The sequence below is a fragment of the Bos indicus genome, chromosome 10, assembly GCF_029378745.1.
Source record: "Bos indicus isolate NIAB-ARS_2022 breed Sahiwal x Tharparkar chromosome 10, NIAB-ARS_B.indTharparkar_mat_pri_1.0, whole genome shotgun sequence".
NCBI lineage: Eukaryota > Metazoa > Chordata > Mammalia > Artiodactyla > Bovidae > Bos > Bos indicus.
In genome coordinates, this window is record NC_091769.1 from 84,041,076 (window position 1) to 84,055,944 (window position 14,869).

The 14,869-nt window shown below is 47.7% G+C and overlaps 1 protein-coding gene across 2 annotated transcripts in view; it reads right to left on the reverse strand.

Annotated features, from left to right (window-relative positions):
* Positions 1–14,869, reverse strand: part of DPF3 (double PHD fingers 3) — a 283,551-nt gene that overhangs the window by 104,488 nt on the left and 164,194 nt on the right. For both annotated transcript variants that reach the window (XR_011568988.1, XM_019969164.2), the window contains exon 6: positions 7,007–7,085. Coding sequence is in view for 1 of the 2 variants with exons in the window: in XM_019969164.2 (XP_019824723.1) it covers positions 7,007–7,085 (79 nt within the window). In the remaining variant the exon portion in view is untranslated. The remainder of the gene's footprint in view (positions 1–7,006; positions 7,086–14,869) is intronic.

The window sequence follows — 14,869 nt, forward strand, 5'->3', positions numbered from 1 at the left end:
AGGCATGTTGCTTCCTCAGCTTTCAGGAGAACCCACGTCTCTTTCGGTGTGCAGCAGGACATATTTGTTATTGCTGTTGTGTAGTCATTAAGTCACGTCCAAATCTTTGCCACCCCATGGAACGCAGCACACCAAGGCTCCCCGTCCTTCACCATCTCCTGGAGCTTGCTCAAATTCATGTCCATTGAGTTGATGAAGCTGTCTAACCATCTCATCCTCTGCTGCCCCTGTCTTCTTTTGTCTTCAATCTTCCCCAGCATCAGGGTCTTTTCCAATGAGTTAGCTCTTCGCATCAGGTGGCCAAAGTATTGGAGCTTCAGCATCAGTTCTGCCTATGAATATTCAGGATTGGTTTCCTTTAGGATTGACTGGTTTGATCTCTTGCACTTCAAACGACTCTTAAGAATCTTCTCCAGCACCACAATTTGAAAGCATCAATTCTTCAGCGTTCAGCCTTCTTTATGGTTCAACTCTCACATCCATACCTGACTACTGGAAAAAACCTAGCTTTGACTATACAAACTTTAGTCTGCAAAGTGATGTTTCTGCTTTTTAATACACTGTCTAGATTTGTCATAGCTCTCCTTCCAAGGAGCAAGCGCCTTTTAATTTCATAACTGCAGTCACTGTCTGCAGTGATTTTTGGAGCCTAGGAAAATAGGAAAATAAAATCTGTCACTGTTTCCATTTTTTTTTCCCCCATCTATTTGCCATGAAGTGCTGGGACTGGATGCCATGATCTTCATTTTTTGAATGTTGAGTTTCAAACCAACTTTTTCACTCTCATCAAGGGGCTCTTCTGTTCCTCTTTGCTGTCTGCCTGTATAGTAGTATCATCTGTATATCTGAGGTTGTTGATATTTCTCCCTGCAATCTTGATTCCAGCTTGTGTTTCATCCAGCCCGGCATTTTGCATGATGTACTCTGCATATAAGTTAAATATGCAGGGTGACAATATACAGCCTTCACGTACTCCTTTCCCAATTTGGAACCAGTCCGTTGTTCCATGTCTGGTTATAACTGTTGCTTCTTGTCCTACATAAAGGCTTCTCAGGAGACAGGTGCAGTGGTCTGGTATTCCCACCTCTTTAAGAATTTTCCACAGTTTGCCGTGAGCCACACAGAACCAAATTCTCTATCAGTGTGGATGAGGGCATATTAGCCAGCAGTCTGTGCGAAGATGTCTTGGGGTGTGTCCGTTCTGGAGCTGGAGAAACAGGATTCACACCCCAGGTTTAGCATTAACTAGCTGTGTGACCTTGGATAAGTCCCCTCACCTCTCTGAGCCTGTTTCTTTTCGGTAAAGTGAGCTCAATTGTCCCTGTCTTTCAAGGTTGGCGCTGGGATTTATAGAAGCAATGTATATAAAATGCTTAGCACCGTGCTCTGCACACATAAGTACCCATTAGCAGATGCTATCACCATAATCAGAAAAGGCTGGGAGCAAAAGACAAGTGTTGGTGAGAATGTGGGGAAGTCGGAGCCCTTGTGCACTGTTGGTGGGAATGCCAAATGGTGCAGCTGCTGTGGAAAACAGTACAGAGATTCCTTAAAAAATTAAAAGTAGAACTACCATATGATCCAGCTGTCCCACATCTGGATATTTATCCAAAAGAGTTGAAATCAATATCTCAAAGAGATATTAGTACTCTGAGGTTTGCAGCATTTTTCTCAGTAGCCAATATGTGGAAGCAACCTAAATGTCCATCAGTGAATGAATGGATACAGAAATGTGGCGCACACACACAATGGAGCACTGCTGCTGCTGCTGCTGCTAAGTCGCTTACGTCGTGTCCGACTCTGTGCGACCCCACAGACAGCAGCCCACTAGACTCCTCTGTCCCTGGGATTCTCCAGGCAAGAATACTGGAGTGGGTTGCCATTTCCTTCTCCAATGCATGAAAGTGAAAAGTGAAAGGGAAGTTGCCCAGTAGTGCCCGACTCTTAGCGACCCCATGGACTAGAGCCTACCAGGCTCCTCCGTCCATGGGATTTTCCAGGCAAGAGTACTGGAGTGGGGTGCCATTGCCTTCTCCGAATGGAACACTAGTCATCCTTTAAAAGGAATATTGCATTATTCAATATATAATAACATAGATGAACCTTAAGAACACTGTGCTAAACAAAATAAGCCAGTTCTAGAGAGACAAATGGGCTTCCCTGATGGCTCAGATGGTAAAGAATCTGCCCACAATGTGGGAGACCTGGGTTCCATCCCTGGGTCGGGAAGATCCCCTGGAGGAGGGCATGGCAACCCACTCCAGTATTCTTGCCTGGAGAATCCCCACGGACAGTGGAGCCTGGCAGGCTACAGTCCATTGGGTCACAGAGTCAGACATGACTGAGCGATTAAGCACAGCACCACACAGAAAGACAGGTATGGCATGATTCTACCTGTATGAGTTATCGAAAGTAGTCAAATCCATAGCATCAAAGACTGGAATGGCAGTGCCAGGGAATGGTGGGGAATGGGTGATAGGAAATAGCTAACTAACGAGTATAAAGTTTCCATCAAGCAAGACGAGCAAGCTCTAAAGACCTGCTGTATGACGATGTGCCCCTATTCAACAGCCTATAATGTTCACTTAAAAATTTAAGAGGGTAGGTCTCAGGCTAAGTGTTTTTCCTACAATGTAATTAAATTTAAATTAACTTTTTTTTAAATTTTTTTAAAAACAGAGAAAGAAAATAATAACTTCACAAATCACTTCTATTGTGCCCCACAGAAGGGCAAATGGGTGCATTGTTCCTCCGTAAATGACTGAAACTTAGAGACAAATATTCTCCCTCTTCCTAAACATCATCCCACCAACACCATCTTCTTTCCCATGATGCTCCTTGAACATGTGAAAGTGAAAGTCGCTCAGTTATGTTCAACTCTTTGTGACCCATAGACTATACAGTCCATGGAATTCTCCAGGCCAGAATACTGGAGTGGGTAGCCTTTCCCTTCTCCAGGGGCTCTTCCCAACCCAGGGATCAAACTCAGGTCTTGCGCATTGCAGGTGGATTCTTTTCCAGCTGACCCATGAAGGAAGCCCAAGAATACTGGAGTGGGTAGCCTATCCCTTCTCCAGGGGATCTTCCCAACCCAGAATCGAACCAAGGTCTCCTGCATTGCAGGCAGATTCTTTATTGACTGAGCCATCAGGGAAGCCCCGAGAAAATGGGAAAGTGAGTCTCTCAGCAGGAGTCTGCTGTAGTCATGAAAAGAGAAAATCCAGAGCTGGGAACAGTTAGGAAACAAAGTGGCAAATGCCTGAAATGATCTTTAAAATACTCTAGTGGCTCAAACCCAAGATTTCTCGCACAGATCTATCCTCTGTCACCATCCCACCTATAAAAGGGAGTAAATTATATTACTGGGATTTAAAGCTATTGAGTAAATTAAAGTCAACTGCTGGGTTGCTGAATTTTATATTAGACTACTGAGTTTTATAACAATGTTGAAAGAACAGGAAAGATTCTAAAGAGAACAACTAAAACAGAAATGCAAGCCAGTGACACTCTGCCTGGAGAATTCTTGGAGCCTCCAGAACGTTCAGATGTGAAAAGCAGGGAATAATAAAAGGGCTGATCAGTCACAGGCCAGAAGCCTTCGGATCTGAATGAAGTAGAAGAATCATTCCCAGTATTCCTAAGTATCCCCTGAGAAGCTCTGAAAAGATGCAGGTTTAATAACATCTCAGATATCTTTGCACAGGTCGCCCAGGCCCACACTCTGACCAACACCGATAGCCTTTCCTACAAAGTCTTGTGCAGGTACTTTACTTGAAGAGATTGAACACTCTCTCCCCTTCAGCAAGAGATTAAAAGGGAAGAAACAGAGCTATAATCCTGAAGCTGGGTAGACTTTCAGGATAATTAATAGAGATTGGTTACTTGCTGGAAAATGAAGGATTGGGTAAAAAATAAATTATGTTTAGATGATTGAATATTTCCCTGAGATGGAATAAATTCAAGGACTGAGTGAAAGGTTACAAGTAAACTATCCATCACCCAAGTTAGCAGGTAAGATAATATTTCAACCACTCATCTTGAAAGGGAACCTTGGACCGAGAACAGAGCAGGATGACTGTATAGGAATAGACACCAGGAAGGGTTAAATACAATCACACCTGAAAAAACCTAGCTACAAGGACTCCACAGAAACCTGAGAAGAGGCGGTGGGGTCCAAGGTGGCCTAATATTTTTATAAATAACTCAAAATATGCAGTGGGGATTATGCAAATCAAACCACACACAATACAAAAATGGCAGGGATTGCGAATCTGTGAAGAATGAAATTTAACTACTGGGCACTGTCTTTAAATTTGCCTTTATTGAATCTTGTATATTGAAGTCACATATTATTGTATCTCTTTATGGAAACTCAATAGGGCTGAATGCAGAGTGATTTATGGAAGCAGGAATAATCAAATGCATAAGTAGAAAAGAGCACACACCTGGAGAGGCATTAGCCCGGGGGTCAGGACAGGCACCAAGTGGGAAATGGTTGAGACGGTGCACAGTGCGAGAGGGTGGCCAATTACTTCTGCTCTCTACAGATGCAGGTGGTGGTAAGAGCCAATGTGTAAAATAAACAAGGAAATGTGTCTGTTACTCTTTGAACCACCTGGCCTTGGTACTACTTTCAATGAGAGTACTGAGTTTAAATTAAACCTGGAAGGGGATTCAGAGCAGGGCAGCACAGAAATTATGCGATGTATTCCTAGGTAAACCAAGAATACAAGGAGATGTGAAGAGGGCCTCCAGCACAGATGAAATGCTGAATGTGCCTATTGGTTGGGAAAAGATGCACAAAGCTAAGCGGGTCTGTAGGAAAGAAAAAAATTCAGCTCCTATTAAGGGAAAAAAACAATCATTCAAAGCACAGTTGGAATCATGGAAGAAAGGGCAGCTTATGGTAACACCATCCCTGGGGACATTCGAGGAGTTGACCAGACACCTCTCTACTTAGGATGCATTAGAGATTATTAAAAGCATTCCCTGCTCAGATCAGGGGTGGGAGGTGGGCCTTGCGACCTCTCCAAAGGTCATTCCTATCCCAAAGGATCACATGTCTGAAGGGCACCAGATAAAAATAAAGTCTATTAATCACTGAGCTGCCACAGTTTCCTAAGAGAGCCAGACTAGAGAAGGGCAGTTCACTGCGGACCTTGTTCCATCGAGGGAGGAAAAGGGAGCCCTGTGTAGGCACAACCAACTGCAGAGACTTCCAGAAAGCCTGTAATCAGGCCTCCCAAGCACCACAGGGAACACAGGAGGAGGAAGAGACCCCACGGGGAGGGGAAGGAGAACCCGCAAATGGCAATGAGAGCCCCTAAACAAAGCCACAGGAGCTGGGGGAGAGGGTGTGAGCCAGGCCAGGTGGGGACACCCACAAAGGGCACATCCTGGATTTAACGCTAGGGAGGCAGACCTCGGAGACAAAGGAGCGAAGACAGGAACCGAGGGGAGGATGGAAAGGGGTGCACGGGTGTGTCTGGGAACCTGATGAGAGCTGGAGAGACAGAGCAAAAGGTAATCCCACTGTCTGTGGGGGCGGAAAATCACCTAAGAAAATGCAGGCTTTTAAAAGAGCTGCAATGTCCCAGCTCCTAAGCAGCTCTTGGCATTCTTGATAGCTGGGCTGCTCCAGCTAGACACAGCGGGAAAGCCTGCTGCCGGGGCGTCTGAAGCACCCTTCCCAGCCCTGAACCAGTCTCCCGAGGGGCTAGCATGCTTGGGCTTTTATGTGTCAGAACAAAACTGAACACCTTCCAGGAAGCAAAACCCAGAAGGAAGCAAGCACTTCCCGGCACTGCCAAGAGACATCAGACCCCCATGCCCTGCTCCCTCCTCATCCTGAACCTGGGTCCCCTGGGCATGGAGAGGACTCGTCTCAGGACTGTCATCTGCCCGGCGCACTAAACAGTCAAATGGGGGTCATGCAGTTTGAGTTCTTCTAGCAAAATGTTCTCCAACCAGCAGTCACCCCACCAGTCACAGAACAACTTGTGGAAATCAAAAGAGGCCAGCGAAGAGGGAGGAAACACACGCAGCACCCCCGATGCACTGCCTGTGCCCCGCAGGGTGGGTGGGGCGCCCGAGGGACCACTGTGCCCAGCCCAGCCTCAGTGGTCCCACCGCAGTCTCTTCTCACCCATGACAGAGCTCTGCGTCCTCAGAGAGAAGGCAGGAAGGGAAGATGGTCAGGGAGGGCGGTTTCAAGGGCCGCCCCTGCCATGGAGCGAGCAGATGGTGCCCGATCTGGTGAGGAGATAACTAGGGCAAGGATCTAAACCCACCGCCCAGTGCTCTGGTGGGTGAGAAAGACAAAGCCCTCTCAGGCTGACAGCAGTCCCTCCAAAAGCTGCAGGTCTCCAAGGTCCACCTGCTGCCACTGTTCCCACAGCTCTGCCCTCCTCAGTCCCTCCCCAGCTCTGTCTGCAGACCCTAAATCCCGGAGCCGGGGAGTCACTTGTCCAGAGATGTTCCTGAAGCCAGTGAGGAAGGCTGGAGATGGATCGCAGGCCATTTATTAAACTAAGTCATCGTCAGAGAAAGATTCATAACCTGCCTTACCTAGGACAGGAGAGAGAGAGAAAGGAGAGAGAGGAAATTAAAGGGAAACAAATGAAAAGCCACTGGAGCCAAGCACCTCTGTTGCAGGATTTTGAGTTATGTTTTTGTTTGTAATTCTCTGAAACAGAAAAAGAAATAGAGGATGAGCCTTACAGAGACAGAGAGAGTGAAAGAGAGGGAGCCAGAGGAAAGCCACGAAGGAGGCCACTTCAGGGAAAGGAGCACAGGGCAGGGAGGCCCCCCAGGCTGGCTTCTCCCTCCTGCAGCAACACCAGGCCTGGGGGAGCGGCCAGAGGAGGTCAGGTGTGACTGCAGTGAGGTAGCAGCCGGCAGGTAAGCTGAGGTCTGGGCCCGAGAGGAGGAGCCAGCAAGCTCCGGGCTGGAGCAGCTCAGGGAATGGTGGGGGCCCCAGCAGGAAGGTGGCATCTACTGTACTTACTGTCACAGACGTAGGGCTTGTCATGGTCTTCCTGCGAGGCAGCGTCATGCCTCCTCCTGCCACCTGCGGAGCCACGGGCCTGGGGAGACACGGGAATATCGGGGTGCTTGTTATGCTGACAATCACTGTGGTTCCCCAGTGTGTGTTCTGTGAGGCCCTGAGCACTTCACCTGGATCTCCTCATTCAACCTTATACTCCACTCGTACCTATACCAACCCCACTTTATGGGCCAGGAAACTGAGGCCCAGAGAGGCTAGGTAACTTGCCCAGATGACTCAGCAACTCACTTGTATCACTACATTAAATCCTCACAATTCCAAAAAGCAGGTGCAACTATTATCTCCATTTTGCAGATGAGAAGACTGAGGCAACAGAGAGGTGAAGCAGTTCACCCAAGGTCACTTGGTCACTAAGTGCTGAGTCAGGACATAAACTCAAGACAGTCTGACTCCAGAGCCTTGGGCAGTCCGAATTCCCATCCTCTACTGTTGCCCCCAGGACCTCTTTCTCCAACTCCTCAGCCCCCAGGTTTGCTGACACCGCACGCAGATGCCAAACCCGCTCCCCTCGGCAGCCAAGATGGTGGGGAAATGAGAGCAAGCAGCATGAGCGTGCAACTATCACCCCAGACTCCTGTGTTCACACCCCCTCCACCTCAAGTCTCTCAAGAGCGAGCCAGGTCCAGAATTGGGGCAGGAGCCCAGGCCCGTGGGGCACTCCCCTCCCCACTTGCTCAGCCTACTCCACGGGGTGGGCATCTGCTGAGGCCTTCCTGTGTGGTCTGCCTCCAGTCTCCAGCCAGTGGCCAAGACCTTGACACCTCAAAGTCTCCTGGGGCTGGACTCTTGACATCCCCACCGTGTGTGCATCTCCCAGAAAGGGCCAGCATCATCTGGAGGTTGGGGGGCGGCATGGAGGGGTGGGCTCCACCTCCAAGGATTGACAAGAGCAGCCAGAGAGGAAGCTGGCAGCTCGGCAGCCCTGGGACAGTGGCTAAGAGAACATGGCAGGGTTTATTTTTAGACCTTTGTGAGTCCTACAGCGGTCACGTGGGTAGCACCCTAGCCTCCTCCGGGTCATTTTCTGGTAATGAGTAGCACTAAACTCCCAAGCAGGGAAAGGGCCCGCTGGGGTCTTTGGGGACAGAGACAGGAAGGCGCAGTGGAAGAGAAATAAAACATGGCAGCACCTGGTGTGCAGAGCAAATGGGACCTGGCCTGGAAAAGTGGTCCCAGGGGGCTTCACAGTCAAAAGGCCTGAGATGCTCTCTCTCTCTCTCTCTCTCTCTCTCTCTCTCTCACACACACACACACACACACACACACACACACACTTTCCCTGGGGACATCATAGCGGAAAGGCCTGTACCCCAGTCGCATGATGTACACCCTCTCCCCAAACACACACAGTTCACAATCAACAACCACCCGCCAAGCTACCGTGGCCACCACCTCCTTGGTTGTCTCTCTCCAAAACAAATTACAAAATTCCCCCTCCCTCCTCCCCTCCCCTCCAGGGTGCTTTCCCGCCTGGCCTCCCGCCCCCCCACCATCCCTGCACACCCCGCCAGCTAGCAGCCCCCTCCCCTCACCCTCATTACTCAGAGTTGACCCCAAGAGGGAGCTGTGCGGCCCTGGCAGCCACCCTCCCCCAGGCACTGACAGGCCTCCCTCCCTGCCCACGTTGAGGGTGGTCACCCTCAGCTGCCCGCGCCCACCCCCCAACAACGTCCGCTTGGAGAAGCCGGGGACAGCTTGACGTGTGCAGCCCGCAGCCCTGTCACAGCCGCCTCGGAGCAGGTGAAAGCAAGTCAAGCAGAATGACAGAGGCAAAGGCAGACTCGGGGAGGGGGCTCGGGAGACTAAAAATACTTCCCGCCCGCCAGGGAGGAGAGGAGCGGAGCCAGAACTGGGAGCAGCCCGAGAGGGAGGGGGGCCCCGTCGAGAGCCAGGGCTTGATAACGCTCTCGCTCTCTCCCTGCACCTCAGTTTCCTCAACTGCAGACAGGGATCGTGGCTCCAGGGCATCGGGGACACAGGCCAGGGATGCCTGCAGTGGCTGGTATGTATGTATGTGACAGTCGCTCAGTTGTGTCAGACTCTTTGCCACCCCATGGACTATAGAGTCCGTGGAATTCTCCAGGCCAGAATACTGGAGTGGGTAGCCTTTCCCTTCTCCAGAGGATCTTCCCAACCCAGGGATCAAACCCAGGTCTCCCACATTGCAGGTGGATTTTTTACCAGCCGAGCCATCAGGGAAACCCAAGAATTCTAGAGTGAGTAGCCTATCCCTTCTCCAGGGGATCTTCCCAACCCAGGGATTGAACCAGGGTTTTCTGCATCGCAGGCAGATTCTCTACTAACTGAGCTATCAGGGAAGCACTCTTCCAGTCTCCTCCAACATATCAAGCCTAGAAACTCGGAATCCTACTTGTCTTGCTCACATGTCACCTCCTCAGAGAAGCCCTCCTGACCAATGTATGTTCACGCATGCCTTCCATCCTGCTTCATGTCACAGCACTTGGCATTATCTGGCATTATACTGGGCTTCCCTGGTGGATCCGATGGTAAAGAATCCACCTGCAATGCAGGAGATCCAGGTTCAATCCCTGGGCCGGGAAGATCCCCTGGATGAAGGGAATGACTACCAGTATTCTTAAAGGCTTCCCTGGTAGCTCAGTTGGTAAAGAATCCGCCTGCAACACACAGGAGACCCTGGTTTGATTCCTGCATTGGGAAAATTTGCTGGAGAAGAAAGGATAGGCCACCCACTCCAGTATTCTTGGGCTTCCCTGGCGGCTCAGCTGGCAATAAATCTGCATACAATGTGGGAGACCTGGGTTCATTCCCTGGGTTGGGAAGATCCTCTGGAGAAGGGAAAGGCTACCCACTCCAGTATTCTGGCCTCGAGAATTCCATAGACTCTATAGTCCATGGGGTCACAAAGAGTTGGACACGACTGAGCGACTTTCACTTTCACTTCACTTTTCGCCAGTATTCTTGCCTGGAAAATCACATGGACAGAGAAGCCTGGCAGGTTACAGTCCAAGGGCTCACAAAGAGGTGGACATGACTGAGCAACTAAGCATGCACACACAATGTTATACTATGTATTTGTTGGTGTACTTGCTGGTTTTCTGTTTCCCCCACATAAGTGTGGAAAATGCACTATTTGGGCCACCATTATACTTGGAACCTGGCACAGGGCCAGCCACCTAAATAGCACTTAATAAATGTTTGCTGAATAAATGAATCGGTCCACCAGCCAGTCAGTAAGTTAATTGTCTTTGGTTCTCCTTCATTCTCTGTATCCACCTGGTATTGTCTTCCTTCAAAGGACATCTTAGGCTTTGCATTTCCCTTTTACTCCATATCTTAATCCAGGGGCATCAATTAACCCTTGAGCTGCTCAAAGAACTCACCAGCTAGGGTTCTGCCTCTGTGTTGCCCTACCCAATGCATCCTGCATGATACTCAGACTCATGAGACAAAAGAAGAAAAGGACAGGAGCCCATGGTCATTCATTCAATCACATACTCAGTCACAGCCATCCGAAGTCTACTGATTTATCCAAGGATATCCTAATACCAACCCCACCACGATCACCTCATGCTCATGCTACATCCCAGTCTTTGTTTTGATTGATCCCTGTCATGGATCAGCCCCTACTCTGCCCAGCCATATCTGGTCCACGCTTTAGCCTTGTTAACATGCCACTCCTCCAAGAATCTCCCCCTTGCCACACTAAGGAGTAAAGCATCAGTTTTAAAGTCAGACGGACATATCTTTAAACACTAGCATGTGTTTTTGGACAAGTTACTTGTCTAAGTGTCAGTTTTCTCAGCTGTAAAATGGGCAGAGCAGCATCTTTATTGCAGAGTTGTTACAGAGCTAATAAGGGGGTGTGAAACCACAGGGCACAATACTAGGTCTACAGGAAGTACTCGATAAATTATTTCCCGTCCTTCCCCAGTTGATTTCTCTTTCCTCTGAACTCTTATTGCATTTGGTAAGTGCACAGTCAGAAGCCTGCTGCGTTCTAATTGTATCATGACTATTAGCATTTTCTCCTCAATTTAATTCCAAGGTCCCGGAGAGCAAAGATGACACTCCATATTTTATTATAACCCCTGACACTTAGTACTATGCAGGGCACACAGCAACCAAAGTTCTTTCTTATATATCACCTCAGTTAATTCCTACAATACCATCTGAGTTTAACCGACTAATATCATTCCCATTTGGTACTTGAAGAAACAGGTTCAGAAAAGGCTCATGACTTGCCCATAGTCACAGAGCCTATGTGGAAGACGGACGCCCAGGTTTCCAGAATCTGTTACAGAAGACTGATGTCCAAAAAAACCACCCTCCCCCTCTGAGAACTGCCCATCTCACTCAACTCCTCCCCACTCCACCTCCCATTCACACACTGGTGGGCCATGGCAGCCTGATTGCACCACACGACCCTGCCCCACTGGCTACTGTTGATTGGCTGATCAGAAGTAGACACATGACCCAAGCTGGGCCAATCAGATTCTACCTCCAACAGACTTCAAATTGGACAATAGTGACTCTAGTTAGTACAGGTCACTTGAACTAGGGACCCATAAATTCAGGAACTATGGGGCCACATGCACAGAGAAGCAGAAGAGGCAATCTTGTAAGAGAAGAATAAAGGAGGAAGGAATAAAGACCAGAAACTGCCTGGGTTCCTTACTTTTTCCCTGTCCTAAATCCCTGCCACTTTCTGGTCCTTCCTGAATCTTCCAAAATTGCTCAACTCTCTGGCAATAGCTCAGCAGCTTTTCAAATACTTCCCATTTTTGCTTAACTTGTTGAGTTTTCTACAACTAAAAGATTCTCAACTAGGATAGACTCAGTCCCAAGCAGAGAGTTAGTGGCTCTATACCAGTTGTCCTCAAATCGTGGTCCAAGGATCTTTGGGAGTCGCTGAGACCCTTTCAGGGAGTCTCTGATGTCAAAACTATTTTTGTAATAGTACCAAAGTGTTATTTGAAAGTTTTCACTCTCATCCTCCCACAAGTGCACAGTGGCGTTTTCCAGGGGCTACACCGCACAATGATGTCATCAGTCTATGCGCTTGTGTACTCTTTAAGTTTAACATTTTTCTGTTTGTTTCTAACATGGGACATATCACTGGTTATGAGCCACCAGAACAACAGCTTTGGGGGCTCTCAGTAATTTTTGAGTAAAGAATCCCTGAGACCAAATAAATATTGAGAACTACTGTTCTACACTCTTGCTATTAAAGTGCAGTGCTCAGAGCAGCAGCACTGACATCATCTGGGATACTGCTAATTGAGCAAGATCTCAGTCGCCACCCACCAGACCTACGGCATCAGAATTTACGCTGGAACAATATCACCAGGTGCTTTATATGCACATTAAAGTTTGAGAAGCACTGGACTACACCATTCTGCATCATAAACACTTACTGATTGATCAACTGATTGATAACACTCACGTGGATGACTCACAGGAATTTCATGAATTTTAAAGAGCTTTAATTGTTGGGCTAAAGTTACCATGGACTTATAGTAGGGCTTATTGTTGCATTAAAGCTACCAAAGACTAGGGCCAATTATTAATTGTTGGGCCTAAATTTCCCTCACCTCTCAGGGAATCTCCATTGTCAAAGTCAGAGAGCTATTCCCTTTGCTTGTCCTCTCCTAATAATATATCACCTTTATTAAGCACTCAAAATCAGTTGTGAATTACTAACTCAATTTTCATGATGAAGAAACTGAGACCCTCAGTACTTACATTATTTGGTCAAGGTCACAGGGGTTACATAATTGACCCAAACTCTAGTAAGTGGTAGAGCTAGGATTTGAACTCAGAGTTCAGACAAGGTAGAGACTGTTCTTGCCATCACTACCTCAGCCCTGACTTCTATGAACACACAGAGCATCTGGGGGTCTTGTTAGAGTGCAGACTCCAATTCAGCCCCATGGGGTGGAGTCTGGCATCTGCATTTCTAATGAGCCCCCAGGTGGCACTGATGCTGAAGCCCAGGGACCGCACACTGAGACAGCCTTAGACTGCATCTCAGTCCTGACAACAGAAACGGGAGTGACTGTCCTCCAGGCGCCAGCAGCGGCTTGAATACACATTAAAGGGTAGCCGCATTGAGGTTGTGCATGAAGCAGTCTCCACTCCTTATTCCAGCACAGGCAGGCTCACCTGTAACTTTTAGGTCCTTCCATGGTTCCCACCATGGGTGACACGTCCACCATGTTCCTGCACAATGTAGAGCCATTTGCCCCTCAGCCAGCATGGTTGGGCCCAGAGCTAGCCTAGGCCCCATGTAGCTCCCTTGCTGTGTTCAGGCCTTTTCTCAGCTCCCAGAAAGCTCAAATAAGACTTTTTGTTCTTTTCCTATCATTAAACCATTCATTCAACAAACTGGCCAATGGCCACATGCTGGGCACTGGGCCATGCATGACCCAGTGGAAAAGTACAGACCTGTGTTCAAATCCTCACTTCTTCCTTACTGGGTTGGACAACCCTGAACAAGTTCTTAACCTCTCCAGAAGTAATAATACCAACTTATAGGAAAGAAAGAAGCAGTGCTGACCAAGAGAAATACAAAGGGGGTCACATGCCATTTTAAATTTTCCAATGGCCAAATTTTTGAAAAGAGTGAAAAGAGAAAAAGATGAAATTAATTTTAGTAGTATATTTTATTTAACCCAATCTATCCCAAATATCTTTATTTCAGTATGTAATCAATATAAAATCATTAATGAAATGGTCTCTGTTCTTTTTATACTATGTCTTCGAAATCTATGGCTTCCCTGGTAGCTCAATCGGTGAAGTATCTACCTGCAGTGAAGGAGACTCGGGTTTGATCCTTGGTCAGGCAGATCCCTTGGAGAAGGGAATGGCAACCCACTCCAGTATTCTTGCCTGGGAAATCCCACGGACAGAGGAGCCTGGCAGGCTACGGTCCATGGGGTCACAAGAGTTGGACACGATTGAGCGACTAAACTACCACCTTCAAAATCTGGTGAATATTTTACATCTACAGCATATTTCAATTTGCATGAGCAACATGTCAAGTGTTTGGTAGCCACAGGTGGCCAGTACCATCACTCTCAGTAAGGTAGTTCTTATTGTGAAGAGCCTTGTCATTGCCTGATGTATAGGAAGTATACAGTCAGTACAGATGACTGTTGCTGCTGCTTCTGATGGTGTTCTTACAGAGAAGACACCCAATTCATATTTGCTGACTGCAAGTTCAATGCCTAGATTTCAGGGAGTAGAGATATTAAAACAACCACTGTCTACCATCTACTAGAGTAAGTTTGCTTTGGGCTAAGAGAAGGGATGGAAACCGGCTTGCAGGCATACAGCAACTGGTGTTCACAAAAGGCCCAGAAAGCCCACATTCTAAAGTCTTCTTTAACAATCATTCATTACTTTGTAACCCCCAATGAAGGCATGGGTCCAGGCAAATTTATCAGTGGCCACTAAAAAGACTAGGTAAAAACATGATGAGGCATGTTTTCTAAGGAGAGCTCTAGCTGACAACATCCAAATTCACTGATCAGTTTTACCACCACTGAAATCAGAACCAGTGGACAGCATACGCCTCCAGATGTGAAGCAATAAGAAACACACATCACTCCTAGGAAAGAATCTAGCCCCACCAAAAAGGTATTTACATACACACACACACGAATATCCACAATCTAATTGTCTCTCATCAAAACACTAGTTTTCAGGAAATAAAGAGGATCCAGGGACACATTAGATACCACCAGTCTGCCAAATCTAGAATATGAAAAATTCTACAAGACCAACCACCCAAGTTCTTCAACAAATAAATGGCATGGAGGT